The sequence below is a fragment of the Ctenocephalides felis genome, unplaced genomic scaffold (genome assembly GCF_003426905.1).
Source record: "Ctenocephalides felis isolate EL2017-DRISC unplaced genomic scaffold, ASM342690v1 CF-g0.4_SCAFFOLD_01170, whole genome shotgun sequence".
Lineage (NCBI taxonomy): Eukaryota > Metazoa > Arthropoda > Insecta > Siphonaptera > Pulicidae > Ctenocephalides > Ctenocephalides felis.
In genome coordinates, this window is record NW_020537324.1 from 1270955 (window position 1) to 1287671 (window position 16717).

At 30.4% G+C, this 16717-nt stretch overlaps 1 protein-coding gene across 1 annotated transcript in view; it reads left to right on the top strand.

Annotated features, from left to right (window-relative positions):
- Positions 1 to 1021: 1021 nt before the first annotated feature.
- LOC113366459 (LON peptidase N-terminal domain and RING finger protein 3) overlaps positions 1022 to 16717 on the top strand; it is a 30034-nt gene continuing 14338 nt past the window's right edge. The window contains exons 1-2 of the mRNA XM_026608059.1: positions 1022 to 1516; positions 3590 to 3820. Of these exons, the coding sequence (XP_026463844.1) occupies positions 1300 to 1516; positions 3590 to 3820 (448 nt within the window). The 5' untranslated portion in view covers positions 1022 to 1299. The remainder of the gene's footprint in view (positions 1517 to 3589; positions 3821 to 16717) is intronic.

Below are 16717 nucleotides of genomic sequence, written 5' to 3' on the forward strand. Positions count from 1 at the left end.
TCGGAACGAGTCCTGGTACTGTCATCGTTGAGTTGAAATTGAATGAATTTGAATGGTTGAGTTGGAATTGAATAGAATTAGAAGTAAATGGAAAATCAAGATCAGAATATAAAATATTAGATTTAGAAGGAAAGAATATGGAAGAAATCTGTTAAAAATATTGAGAAATTGGGTTCAATCTTTGTTTTAACAAATATAGGGTACTAGCAAACCGAATTTTGTTTCACCACCAGATGGTTTCATTTTATGTAACATTTTGTTTGGTGATTAAAAGATAAAAAAAAATTGCCTGTTGTTGAAAAATTTGCACAATACACGTTATTGATTTGATGGTTTCCAATTGAAATGTTAGGTAACGAATAACTCATCCTTTTCACCTTTTTTGCACAATTTCACAGTGAACACAATGCGGGTTTGTCACATGAAATTAACTGTGCAGAGAACAATGAGTAGCTGTCAAACAAATGAATTGCAGTCAAACAAAAAATATTAGTTTGTAGTATATGCTAAGTATTAGAGATGCTTTTTCTGTTGAATTTTTTTTCAATTTTCTTTGCTATAAACCTCACGGAGTCCGAGACCTTTCCAACGAATGCAAAATCGTCGTAATCGGTTCGTGCGTTTTGGAGTTATATCGTCAAGAAGGAAAACCCGACTTATTTTTATATAATAGATGATAAATGGAAATATTGTTGGCTCAATTCTCTGTGTAAGCACAGATAACACATATCAAATAAACCTGTTTTCCAAAAAACTAGTGAAATAGGGCATCCAGGGGGCAAACAGGTCTAATGTCTTATTTTTAATTTTAAAGGAATTTTTAAAAAAATAGCTATATACCAAATATTCAAAGTAAACTAAATACTAGCAATGTTAATTTTAATTTATATATAATAAATATAATAAAAAATAATTTATTTCTTTTTGATTGCAGATTGAATGCAAGAATCTACATAACGCACAACAATACCAAGACAAATCAAACCAATTAAAAACCTAGCAACTTCTATATTTAATTGTGCAAGTGTTTGTGCAATAGTTTACAGTTTAGTGATGCTTAAAACAAGTTTTGAAAAATTAGCTCAGTGAGTTGTGTAGTGATAGACTGAGTTTGTGTTTATATCATTTGATCTGCAAATCTGCTGAAAAATAAAGGAAATAAGTAAATTAGTTGAGAGTCTGAGGATAAGAAGAAGTGAAGTTCAGTTGTTTTAGAGAGTATATAACATTAGTAAAAAGTCTTTTATTACAACGGAGAAAAAACAATCGGTTCTATTTGGGAATGCGTCCTCGATTGCCATGAGAGACGCTGCCGAGGCATTAACCCGTTGTCTCCTGACCTCTTCGTTAATGCATCCTGCGCGTTGCCGACAGCCCGTGTCATCAAGATCGGAAGACGGAGTCAGAATATGCGATGATTCGGACCTGACATGCGCTCGATGCTCCGGGGTCTTAGTCGATGCTGTCACGGCTCAGTGTGGACACTCGTTTTGTCGCAGATGTGTTGGCACTAATAGTGAGTATATTGTCAAAAACCGATTAAAATTAATAATAAAAGAATTTTAATGCCATAGAGGAAAATAACTATGCAATTGACAAGGCATAATAACAAGTCAAGTAATATTCAAAATCATATATTTTTAATATTTGTTTTTTTACAAAAACTGGTATCATTTGGCATTGTTTGGATTTTTTTTCTTGAATTTTAAGCTATGTATGTGAGTTTTTTTTAATTTTTGAATAGCGAAGGAAGTATGCATCCCAGACCGACAATATGTCTTTTGTCTGGGTATGTCGGAATGCTGCCTGGGTATAATACCGAATAAACCCCCAGCTTATCTCTTGCCTCTGTTCCCCACGGAAACCGCCGTTAGGAATTACTTTATGGGGGGAGGATCTAGAATGCTAAAATTTTTGCTCTATAATTATATTTTCCTTCTGATTATTGCACTCGCTTTCATATATATATATATATATATACATATATACACATGTGGGACAAAATCATCGGGCCATATATCTAATAAAAATGAATTTAGCAAACCCTTTATTACGTCCAAACGATTTGGATATAATTTTATGTCATTTTCAGTGGAATTTAAGATAAATTGCTTCCATTGCTTGATATGTCGGAATACCGCTTGGCTATAATACCGACTAGGCATTACTTCATGGGGGGAGAATCAAGAATGCTATAATTATCGCTCTCAAATTATACTTTCCTTTTAATTATTGCCATTTGCTTTCATATGTATGTATGTCTATGTATATATACATACAGGTGCAAAATCTTCAGGACAATTTATCTAAAAAAATTGTAGATGTTAGCAAACCCCTATATTACGTCCAAACGATTTGGGTATAATTTTATGTCATTTTCAGTGAAATTTAAGATGAATGGAAGCATCATTGCTTATATCTCAGAATACCGCTTGGCTATAATACCGACAAGGCATTACTTAATGGGGGGAGGATCTAGAATGCTAAAATTCTCGCTCTGAATTTATGTTTTCCTTCTAATTCTTGCCATTCGCTCTTATATGAATGTATGTATGTATGTATGTATGCATATTTATACATATGTGGAGCAAAATCTTCAAGGCAATACATCTAAAAAGAATTGTAGAAGTTAGCAAACCCTTTATTACATCCAAACGATTTGAGTATAATTTTGTCATTTTCAGTGGAATTTAAGATGGATTGCTTGAAGCAATTTGCTTCCAATTAGCTTCTAGTTAACAAAAAAATATTAAATTTTCTAGACATTCCTTCCATTTTTTTCAATGGAAGATTAAACAGTTTATTTTATCATTTCCATTTGACTCGACTTATGATCCTATGTCATCAACATTCTTTCAGAATGACCAGTAATTGAAGCATGTGTACTCATAACTTGCTTTTTCATATTCAATCTATATTTGTGTAATATTTAAATGGTCAAAAACTTTTTTAGCAGAGCATTCGTTATTACTTAATTAAAGTTAAAATTACCACTGAAGATGACTTAGGATCATTTAATAAATGTAATATAAAATATCGTTCACTTTTATTTCGTGTATTGAGCTGAAAGTGTTGCAAATAATAATGAAATATTAAGATATTAATAATTTATTATTATTAATTAATAAAATATTCATTCTTTACTTTTCTAACATCAACAAGTATGTGCCATTGCTCATGAAATTTTTACAAAAATTACATCAATAAAAAAAAATTATACATACATAAATTTTCAGTAAAATATCGCACAATGAGTGTTCAATCTTTTTATTTCGCAAAAAAATAGAACAAAAAAAAACTAATATTAACGAGTTAATACATAAAAGTGAAAACTATGTATAAAATGCTTGTTTTATTTAAAATATTTATTTTTTATATTTTTTGTCTTCATTACTTATTTTCAAATGACTTGCTAAAATTATAAGATAATTTCAGGCATTTTATTTTGGAAACATAAGGAATAATGCTACATATTAATAAATGTTATTTTTGTAGTATCTACTACAGCTAATTATTTTCATTGACCAAATTATCAAAAAATTATTTTATATTTAATTTTTTTTGTATCTTTTATTTTATCCTTTTCCAGCATCATCCCTACCTCTCAAAAACCAGCAATGTCCCCGTTGTGGTAGCTTATGTTCCGGTCTGGGCGACGACACAAATGTCCTCGAACCGGACATTCTAGTCCGCAGTCTGGTCGAACGATTTTGGGGTCCAGAAATCAGAGCAGCCAGCCTGGTTCCGGAAGTAGAACGTCAACTGGCCGCCGGAAACAATGAACGAGCGCTCCGGCTGTGCGATGAGGGATTGCAGCATGGTGAGTTGAAATTTAATTATTTTAGTTTTTATTACTTTTTCATATGATTTTTGTCAATTGCCCGTGTTGATAAAAGTGTCATTGAATGTTTGGAAGGCATACTTAAGATCAAGTTATAACTTAATCGATGTCGTGACCTACATTCTAATTTTGGACACATGATATTCATCATATTCTTCGTTATAGAGATTAAATAAAATTAAAGTTATTAAAAACATACCTGGTGTTCTATCATTTATATAAAATTATTTCAATTTATTTTTATTTATTTTTACTCTGTTTTATTCAGCAATCATAAATACGTAAGAATTCCTATAAGCTACATTGACAATAGTTGAGAGCGATGTCTAAGAAGAACTCCAATGAGATCTTCTTAGTTTAACAATTAAAAAGATAATGATATATTGAAGCTAATCTAAGAGTAAATGTAAAGGCTATTGACGTTTTGAATGTGATTCCAGTTTATCTTTGTATTTTTCCTTAAATTCTTTGAACGTTAATTGTACCGTTTTCATGTTGAGATCGCTGTGAATGGTTTCATTTGTAACATACCACGGAGAATTAAGTATTGTACGTAAAATTTTTGACTGAGTTCTCTGCATTATAGCTATATTTGATTTGTAAGCACATCCCCAGAGCTCAATTCCGTAGGTCCAGATTGGCTTAATGATTGATTTATATAGCAGCAACTTATTTTCAAGAGAGAGCTTAGACTTTTTACGCAGTAGCCAATCAAATTCTTTCATTTTGATCATTGTTTGCTGCCTTTTTGTATTTCAAATTTATACTCAAAAATAATGTATTTACTTGAGTAATGCATTTTCACTTTTTTACTCAAATTTATTCCGTGCATCTAAAAACGTGCTTTGTAAATATCCTCAATAGCATAAAACTTTATTCTCAGTTGTTTTATATTTTAATGCATTTCTATGCTTATATTACAAAGTTTCAAAATCTATTTAACAACTACTTATTTAAAATAAATTACGGATTATAGACCTTGTTTTAAAAAGTTTTAATAATTCCCAGCGTATAATTTCCCTGATGAAAATGCAAAGGTCTCTTTGAAGCACGAAGTGGTGTTTCATAACTGCCAACCGGCAGATTGATTTGCATATTGACAAAAGCGCTCATTCATAGTTATCTAACCGTATTACATAGAAATATAATTATTTTAATAAACAATTTCTGGAGTGATTTGTATATTTCGATATATTAAACTATATCGAGGCTTCCGAAAATTCATTTCGATTTGCCATCAGCATCGATCAATATCACCACGTTACTTAATTTTTGTACGTTTGGTAACCGGTGTGTTATGTAAGATTTTTTTTATAAATATATCACGGAATTTACTTAAGATGTGTTAAGTCAAATAATTGCTTTGTTTTCGAAATTATGGGATTTTTTGTAAGAGAATATGGATAATTTGAATCAGCTTGAATAAGTTATAACATATACGTAATATAAAGTTTATGAAAATTAATATCTGATAGATTGACCCGAATTGGGTTTCGCTAGAGTAGAGCATATCTCTAAAATATCAGAACACAATTAATATACTAAAATATCAAAGGAAAGCAATCAAAGGAAAGTCAAATAAAAAATTTGACTGTAATAGCCTTTTGCTCTTTAGGTGATTTTTTTTTTTAGGATTTTACCAATTAAGAAAATATAACTTTGTTGATCGATTGTAATTTTGATACATTAAAATTACATTTAAATAAAATAAATTTATATAAACTTTTCCGTCGTTTTGCCAGATTGAACAGGATTTGTCCCATTCAATTTTTATATAGAGCATTCATATTTTTTCTAATAACTAATTAAGTCGTAGTTCAAAGCTCACAGTGTACATAATTGTTATTTATCTCCATATATACACATATACATATTTTCTATTACATAATGCCTGTAACATTCGCGCAACGCAAAGCGCGCTTTGCACAATAGGATTACACAAGTGAAACCCGGGACCGTTAAGTGGGTCATTTCTGCAAACGTATAAAGCGAATTGATAGGCCGTCGATACACCCAACCGAACCGATCGTATTATACTTAAATACGCGAATTTTCTAAAAAGATTGGATTTAGATTCATTTCTAAACTAGCTGTAAGTGGAATTCTGTCTTAAGGCAATTAAGGCATCGTGCCTTAAGGCAAATTGCTGAAACTTCCCGTACCAAAAGTTATTATTTTAAAAACGATTAACATTTTTGAAAAAAATTTACTTCGAAAAAATAAGATTTTTGACAAACAATTAGACAAAAAATTACTTTTTTTTGAAAAAAAAAATTTTTTATTATTTTTTTTTTTTAAATTTTTTTTTTATTTGAAAAAAATGTTTTCTTTATTTTGACATATTTTGAAAGATCTAAACTTTTTTTCCAAGCAATCGTACTGCTTTAACTGCATAAAGACGAAATATCAAACCGCGTAAGCCCCGCGTCGACGTCTAACGCGTAAACATTGGTACGGAACCCATAGGAATGTAAACCAAAATTATACTTATTGTTAAAATCTCTATAAAATATCTGATAATTTGATGTGCATATGTCTAATGATCATTTTTGACCGCCAAATGGCATTTTTTTTTACTTTTTTCATTAGATCTCCGAAACCGCTAGACCTGCCTTTATGAAAATTTGATCGGTTTTTCACATTATCAATACAAGTAAAATGTTTTTTGAATTATTAAAATCGGACGCTCCGTTCTCTTAAAAACTGAGTTACCGTTTTCGGCACTTTTTGCCCCGTATCTTCGGAACGGCTAGACCTGACTTCGCCAAAAACTAATCAGCACGTCTCCTTATCAATACGAATCGAATGTTTTTTGAATTATTCAAATCGGTTGATCGATGTTCCCGAAATCGTCGACGAAAATTTGTATCCGCACATACATACACACACACGCACACACACACACACACACACACACACACACACACATACATCCATTTTTTCTAAGGTATGCCAAAATATTCAGAAACCTTTGAAACGTCGAGAAATGCAAAAATTTTCATTTTCGATTTTTTTGCGATTACTATAACTTACCCTACGGGAAGTTAATAAGTTTGTACTGCTCCATATTCAAGCAAACTACAATACTTACAACGTGAAATTACAACTTCTTTATTAGATGAAGGCACAAAAGCTCTTTAGGCAAGTATCCTTCCATAGAAAGTTATATTCATATTTATTTTTAATACAATTTTATCAAACTTCCATGTGTTTCGAGTCCCAATTCGACTCTTCATTGGAAAGAATCGACTTGACAGAAGAAAGAAAAGAACTGGATCAACTTTTCATAAATATTGCTCAGGATGGACATCTTTTATATATCACGGCGGGTATACGAATGCAAAGGGTTAATTTTTTTTTTCCAAATTAAATACTAACATGGCCGCTTCTGAAGTATTTCGTTTATTAAATTTGGAAGAAATGTATGCAAGCAACAATTTTTTGTTAGAAACATAATTTAGATTTCTTTCCATTATGGGGATGAATGCCTACTTGAAAACTATAGCTTTCCGTAGGAGAAATTTGTTTTTGCGAAAAAATCTGATTTGTTAATTTTATGTTTTCAACGTTTCAAGTGAATCGAATGAGACCAAATTCGGAATGGTATGTTTTTTTGTACGGCGAAGGAAATGTGTTTATACATCCCAGATGAGGTCTTTTGTCAGGGTATGTCGTGCTCAATACGGCCTGGGTATAATACTGGCTTAAACCTCCGTTTATCTCTACCCTTAAGTCTTCCTTCATGGGGGGAGGATCTAGAATGCTATCATTCTCTCTTTTTATTGTATTTGCCTCCTAATTAGTTCCATTGCCTTTTCTTCTTGTCAATAATTCTAAATCTACTGTCTCCACGAAAACCGTCGATAGGCATTACTTCATGGGGGGAGGATCTAGAATGCTATGATTATCTCTTTTAATTATACTTTTCTCCTAATTAGTGTCATTCACTCTTCTTTTTACCGAAAATCGCAAGTCTATTAAAACTTGGATTGGAAAAGTATATGTGTGTATGTGTATGTATGTGAGCCAATTTTTGAGCTTTCATCGATGTTTTCACAAAAACGGCTGGACTGATTTCAAAAATTTGGAAGCTGCTCGATGTATTTCGATAAGGGATAGCGTTTACTAGTTTTGTTTTTAGCAGAAAAGTTCAAAAGTTTTAGTCCATGTTTTATGTAACAATTTTTAATCGATTTTAAAAATTCAAAAACCGTTCGAAAGATATTGATAGGAAATCCCGATAGTTAGTTTTCACCGGGTCGTTTCTTTGTAATTCAATGTTGAAAATAATTTTTATGACTATTTTTATGAAACTTTATATAACGACAGATTTTGAGGTCTGAAATAGCTTACAAAATTGTTATAGGCCTATGGTAAATGGTTGAATTTTAAAAAAATATCAAAGTTTAGAATTTTGCTGCGAGCTTCAGATCTATATCGATTATTAACCCTAGCCAAAAATTATATATGGCATGAATATTGCTTCTTTAGTATATAACGAAATTATTTTAATCCTTATATAACTGTTATTACATAAATTTCACATTACAAAATACATATCTCTATTTTTTCTTTAACAATATATGGGAACAGTTTCTTTGCGGTTGTAGAACCAACACTTCTGCAGCTGCTTCATGACACGTGTCTCCGTAATAGTTCTGCACTTGAATCATTCATCCGTCTTGCTGGCGAAGATTATTTTTTTATGACTTAATAAATTGCACAATCATTCATTAGGTGCGTTAACACACATTGGCGAATATTTTTGATTAGGGTTACAGCGCAAAAACTTTCTCTACTGATACCGAAAAAGGAGTTGGAAAAGAAACTGGGAATATTCTCCCAGATTTTCAAAATTAGTTGTTTGGATGAGAACTTTTCGACTGAAATATTAGACTCGCTTCATTAGGTCTGATGGGGATTTAATTATTAAAGATTGTTTCTTTTTAAAACATGAACAAGTTACAAACTTTGGAGATGATAATGTACAAGTAGGGGAGTACCGAAGATGGATTTACTTGAGCATTTTTAGAAGCTCCTACATTATTGAAATATAAATTGAATTATTTGTTGTATTTTAATGGAACTGCATTAAGCTGGTGGTATATGTCCAAAGTTTTTTTTTATTTTGGCCAGGCGTTTCCGTCCAGGTGGCCATATCAAGTTATGTATGCGCGATCGTTGCATTTACCTGCATATATGTCGGTACCAATATATGATGTAATGCATTAAGTTTAGCAATACTTTTGCAATTTGCACTTTTCTATATGGCATTTGGTCGGTGTTATATGCCGATTTGAAATATCGTTCTATGAAATCGTGAATATATTTTGATTACTGCAGCTTGTAGGGTGTGAATTCGTAGGATTTTAATGTGATTTAGAGAGAGGTTTTTCAAATCGATGCTAAATCAGTTTTATTTATATTGGAAAAGTTTGCTAAAAATATAGAATTCCTAAAAGCTTTCTTTGGCCTTCTGCCTTTAAAAATTCGCCGAAATGTCTTGTCCAATTCTACTATAGCCAACAGTTAGCTATACTAGAAATAGACAAGAAATTATTTGGTAACTTAGTTGGTTGACAACTAATTTTGATTTTTTTTTCTTTTGTTTATTTTATTGCTTTTATGATACTGTCTAATATGTTTTATATAAAAATGATCTGTATAAAAATAATTATATTCAAATATCTCTTCTTAAATTTCTGTTGCAAGAATATTCAGTTGCCAATTCTTTATGTATGCTTTTGTTTTTGAAGTTTTAAACGATGTTTCGTATTCGTAATTCATCTGTACTTAATATAGATCCATTTATGAAATAAACTTTTTTACATAAAGTCTTAAACAATTATAAATCTTGTCCTTACCTAATTATCTATAATTTTGCGATATTCCTGTCTCTTTGTTGCTTCTAATTCTCAACCGGTTAACTCTTACAAAATCAATGGTTCTTATATATGTATAATTACTCGTTATTACATCAATATGACTAAACTACTACACGAGTCTCAATTTTGAAATCTCACGATCAGATTAAATTGTGTTATTCAACTAATTATGCAAGATCTTTAGACTTTTTAACGATAACTTTTGTTGTAATCCTAGACGATTAAGTGTGATTAACATCACACGATAAAGCATGAAATTCTTTACTCCTTTGTAACAGATTTTCTACTTTGTCTTTTGAAATCCGTAATTATTTGACATAGCAAGATTTTAATAAAATAAAACTTTGATATTATTTTTTATATAAGTTTTTATCGGGATCATTTTAAATCTTTTAAGCGTTTGAGCTGTGTCTTTATTTTGGTCGTTCTATTGTATAAACAAGTGTCAAAATTTACTTTCAGTTCATGTGCACTCTTTCTAGTGTAAGGGCTGCAATAGCTCTATTTGACAATGAAATTTACTATATTGAGATTTTAATAATAAATTTTTTGTAAATGCCCTCAGCTTATCATACATCTATTTTCGATAGTATCGAATTTCACACAACATATTATCCAAAATATTTGCACACACAAAAAATAGTGTATACAAGCTTGTCAAATATAACCGTTTACATATATCATAGAACGTCCTTCTAGCGGTCTGGTTGTTTACCATCAATATTGAAATTTCAGCGTTAAAATACACCGATTCGAACACTCAACGATCGTTATGTCGATTCCCAAATCGTGTTTATTGGTGTTATGCAATCTATACGTATATTATGAGATCGACAAAGATCTTATTATAATATTTTTATAATTAAAGTTCACGGTCGCCTGTAACGACTGCCCACACAGGTAAAAGACACACAGACACTCATTTCTGGAACGGTTATGCCGTAACACGATTTATTGCATAAGAATTATAACTTTTTATAAGTCGCCTTCTCTGACAAACGCAACCGTGCACCTATATGTTACGTTATATGGGTTATAATAAATTATTTATTATATAATTTGTATGTCTTAGTTGTGATTTTGTGCCGCAATATGGTAAGTCGTTAGATCGATTTATTATAGAACACCTAAGAATGATCGTGATACATAAATTACTCTAATTTTGATAGCAACGGTTATTCGCAGTTGTCACTATTCTCTGCCATTAAAAAAATTCAATATTTCTATAGTACTGAAACTAGTATCCTAAGAAGAACTTTGTTTCTGCCAGAAATTTCTACTAGCTAGTTTTGTGTTTTCTTAGCGTTGAAACAATCTAAATCATTTGACACAAAAATTGGACAATATATGTGGAACGCAGTAATGTATTATGAAGCCATAAAAAAATCATTATTTCTATAATATTGGAACTGATTTCCAAAGAAGATCTTTGTTTTTGCTCTATTTGCTATTTTTGTGTTTTCTAGACGTTTGAAGACTATCTGAATCGTTTGACATAAAAATTGGAAAATTTATATGCAATAACAGAGCTGTATTGACTTAAAAAGTCGTTTAGGCACATATAATTTTCGGATACTAGGAATTGAACTAAGATACTTTCTCAGGGGAGGTCCTAGGGGTACACCCAACCATGGGCATGGGTGAATTGGCCTTAAAAAGCTAGTGGGGGTTGGTCATACATTTGGACGCGATTGGAAACTCTAAATGAGTCAAAACGGAATTTTTCAAAACTTGACCACAATCTTTGGGTCAATGCACGGGACATCAGAATTCATTTTAGAGGTATGGTTTCTTCAGCAAAGTATCTTATTTTGATCTCTATAATCCAAAAATCATATGTGCCTAAGTGATCTTTAAATCGACCCGCCCTAAATTGTGCAACGATTTGTGTGTATTGGCCAAAATTGGACTTTTTTGCAGTTGGACTTATTTTCCCAAAAACCGCTGCCCCAATTTCAAAAATTTGAAAGTCATTTGATGAAACTCGATAAGGAACTCTTACTTAGTTTTACTCAACGATCTGCCGAGCTTTTTTTTCACATTTTGCAGAACTAAAACTTTTTGGTACAGATTCTTTCTAAAAGATGATAATCTCAATTCTTTTTAATTAAGCTGACTATCCGCACATATCGGGAAGTTTATGCAACTTGCTTTAAGGCTAAATGCCACCTACACCTAGTTACATTTTCAAAAGCTTTTATTATTTTAAAACATTGCTTTGTAAAAAATATTTAGTTTTTCTAAATGTAATAAAATCCACATCATTTTTTTTATATATTATTGCAAATTTATCGTTCGATGTGTGCATGACTGAATTTATTATTGCAAATATAAAGAGCTCGTATATTATTTTTCGCGAGTTCGAATATGACATCAAATGCTATATAAATAATTCTGATATGCACATGATTGATAAAATATTTTTTTGCTATCTATATTTTTCAAAAACGTCATACGCCAAAAATTCATATTTCATATCAATTATAAAGCAAGCGATTAAAAATCGGTATGCAGTTTTGTAATATGCATAGAGATAATTGTAAAAATATTTACAAATTGCAATGCAATAGTTTGCACGACCTAGTTACAAATATTTTACATTCCAACAAATGTATGCCATATGTGCTATTGTTATTCTTGTTGATAAGAATTTTTATGCGTTTGTATATAGTAGTTTATGATATAAATAAGTTGTCAGGATATAATAAATATCCAGCCAATTTTGGGATTGGCATTCGATCTAGATATTCTAAGTACTACGAAAAATTGGCTGACGTTCCTTTTAGAACAGGTGAATATATTAAAAAAAAGTTATTTTAACAAAGTTTGGTGAAAATTTTAAATTTCTCTTCTTCATACATCGATTATCTTATACTAGTCCTTCTGTTTCATTCATAAATATTAAAAACTTTCATATCACATTCCTTCCAAATTCTTTCTATGATCACGTAGAACATATCTTGAATTTTCATGCGAAAAACTTCGCCATATGGAAGAATGCCAATTCTCATATTTAATTTAATATAGGGAAGAGTATTCTGAAAGTAATGCAATAACTTTTTTTCGTGACTTGTCACATTGACATAATAAAATATAATATATTTAGTAGATCAATGGCTATTGACCAACAAAATTGTTATACCACATGTTATATAATCTTTGCCTTCTTAAGGTGGTTAAAATATCCTGAGAGTAAATTGATTCAAGTTTCATAGAGTTGAAGATGTATTTAATCCATGAATTTATTGTTATACGAAATGCTAAATCTGTAAATTTAAATTTTTTGATCTCAATAAATATAAATGTCAATATGATCATTATATCCAAACATGTTTGTTATGTAAGGTATAAAACTCGACACGCTCTGGATGACGTTGCGACTTCAGCAATTCTGGTATAAAATAGTTGATATTTTTTTTCCAAGATTTGATATTAAATTTTCACAGCCCTCATATTTGCTTTATATCATTTGCATTCACAAAACGAGTTGATGGCATTTATTATTGCGATATTTTACAAGTTATATGAATTCCCATCTTTTCAACACTCGCAACCAGAAGACACTTACAAAGTAGAGTCATAATTTTTATTAATGAGGTTTCTAAGGTTCAGTTGGGCTTGTTTAAATTAAAAATGTATCTCTTAATTATGATGAAGAGGCAAAAGTGGGAAATAAAGACGTTGAGAAGACTTTTTGCTCGAAATGAGATTAAACACAGACCTCGGAAACAATTTGTATAAATGATAAAATAAAGTACTTTGTAAAACTCCTACTTTTTGAAATTGGACCGAATATATCTTTTGTGTGAAATGTTTGGTATTTGAAATATCAAAGCAATAATATATAGAGACATTTTATCTGTAATGCTCAATTATCATCTAATTTTTCTTTTTTTACTAATAAGCTCTAAGATCACACTGATGTCACTAATCTTTCAAGAAGTTGATATTTTGTTCCAAGAAATTTCTTTTAGTCACCATGTCTGCTGTTCATATTATCGACGCGGATTTCAAGTGAATAGTCAGTTATTTTCGTTTGAATACATGATGAGTTATTTTGAATGATGATGAGTAAATTGACGTATCAATTCAACTTAGATATTAAATTACATTTATATAAAAAGTTTATTATCTGCGGTTATTCATCTTGCTTGTGGAATTGAAAAAGAAGATAAAACTACTTTATATAGATTTTTCAAATATACATCACTGGCACACTATAGTTTTATAGGATTTAAAATAATCGTTATTTTCCTAACAATAAGATTTTTTATATATATTTTTTAACAGCAATTACATCTTAACGAGTCCAATTGTGCTGACTCCTTGACCAACATGGCTCTTTCTAGATGGCAACCAAAACAGTTGTTTTATCCCTATGTTATATTATTACAATTTCTGTAATAATGATTTTTTGATAATAATGTAGCAATCTCCGAAGAGATGTTTCCTCCCTACTGTTTGAGATCAAGCTCTCCAAGACTAGCTCTGTCGCACCTAGAACCTCTGGTTGAAATCCCATAGCTCTAACCAATTGGTCACGGTTACACAAAGCTGTTTACTTAACATATGCATTATTTTATTAATTTAAATTTTTAATTCCTTTTACCACGCGAATGCCTTATTGCACAACATTTCGAAATGCAAATGAACAGCTGGTGACGCGCAAACTAATCCTCACAAATTATAATCGGCACGAAGTGCAGCAATTTGTGTGATCATTCCCATTATAATGTTATTGATTCACCTGATGTAGGTCTCTTGTTTTCGTGGTACTTATCACGTAGACATTCTAGTAATTTCGTATAATGAATTCAGGAAGCATTTAGTTCAGGAGAAACACGATCAAAGTTATATTTATAAGGATACCAAAATTAACCTTGCATCTCCTTGAATTTAAAAAAAAATAGTGAAGAAAATATTTGTGATTCAGGCTAAATCAAATGGATTTCTGAAGTGAGAATCGATCAATTTTAACAAAAAACTACTAATATAATAAACACCATTCTTACAAAATGTTTAATACTAGATAACTACTTGAAATTTTTTTGATAATAAATATTTTTTTTATTCAAAATTATATAAATAGATTGATTAGCAAGAGTACTTACTAAGATGTCAAAATAAATTAAATACTTGATAAAAGGTAACTGCTTGAATATTTATTAAAAACTTTCTAATCAGAACATCATCCTTACCAAGTAACTATACTTGATAAGAGTTTGATACAAAATTTCATGTTTTTTTTTCAAGTTTATATAAAAAACTCAGAGTAACTGAAAAGACTCTATAAGTTGTAAAGCTAAATTAAACATGAATAAAAATAAAACAAGAGAAAAAAGAAAGAAACAGCAGGAAATTCTCTAATTGCCATTGACTATGGAATACACATTTTTGCATTACGTTTGTAGCCAGTTTCTGTATATAATGTTTAAGAGTTACCAATATGAATACAGTGAAGAACCCCTTTAAGACAATTGTGTTTCATACGTTTTCCCGCATAATACGCCACATTAAGCCGATATTTGCTCTTTGGAACATATATTGTTCCTATCCCATTCCCTGCTGAAGACTCGCTATTGGTCCGATTCCTGGAAAATTGCCTTAACCTTGATTTTACTGTAATTATATTTGATAAAGTTATTGATTTACATTTATTCTTAGAAAAATATAAATATATTATAATATGGACTATAGATTTAAAAAATTGTGATATCTCTATGAGTCATCCGAATCTCCTTGATTTTTCTTCTTGACACGACTGTTGTTTTGTTTGCTCGTAGAATGACTTGTTCGAAGATTTTTAAAGTGGGGAACACAGTGCAATACAACAAATATAAATACTGCGTAATATTTAAAAGACTATCTCATTGTCTTCCAAAAGGTCCAATTGGTTACGTAATGTCACGAATATTTCATATTTTTCCAATATTACATTGTGGTAATGAGTAATTAATGGTAATGAGCATTCAGACTAAATTTTGGTAATGAGCATTCAGACTCAAAATAATTGTTGTTTTTTGGAATATAGTTATTGGACAAATCTTTTTCACAAATCATTTTACCAAATATTGTTTTAATTTCATAATATGCTTTTTATTAACATCAAAATATTATCTCAGCCACTCAATTAAATAACAATGAGATTTACAAGATTAGTAATGTACAAACAATTTAAATACATTGCTATCATAGAGATGCGTAATTCTTATTACGTAACTCTAAGAACACATACATTGTACGATATGAAATACCTGTTTATTTAGATTAAGATAATAAAATTCTATTCATTAAACAATGATAGTGGTATAATCGTATTTTGAATGTTTGACGAAGCTGATAAAATTCAATACATCATTTTAATCAAATTTCAACGAGCTTTGACCATAGCGCACAGATTTTAGCTGATTTGTAGGAGTAAAACCGAGGTTCTCTATCAAAAATCGAAAATTAATAAAAAAAAATAAGTTTGTATTCTTAATAGAGTTCTAGTAGATATGTTTCTCGAGTTTTAAGTGGAAAATTAACAGGCGGATTAATTAATTAGTAAATTTAAGGTTTTAGGCAAATTGATTGGGATGCAGAGTCAGTTTTATTTTTCTCTGGCAGCAAATCTTATTATTTCTTTTCTTATAGTGAGTATATTGATGCCCAAATGTACGAGCATTAATTTTTCTGACTGATAAAATTCCAAAATTTTGTTTTGGACTATTTGCCTTATAGAGAAACCTACGCAACCCCAAAAGTGGGAGTTGCGTAGGCATAAATTGAAACCTGGTCTTCAAAGCCAATATAGTTTTCTCAAGTTATTTTCGATAGGAGTTACTTTGTTTTTTCTTTCATATGTATTATCCAATTTAACTTTTTATTGAAGACCCAAGTATTTGATAGAGTCGTTTTGATCGAATTGTAAGGACAGTTATTTTTTCTAGCAAGAAGGTGGTATGTTTAGATTTTTGGCTACAGATTTCAAGTCTACTTCTAAAAGGCA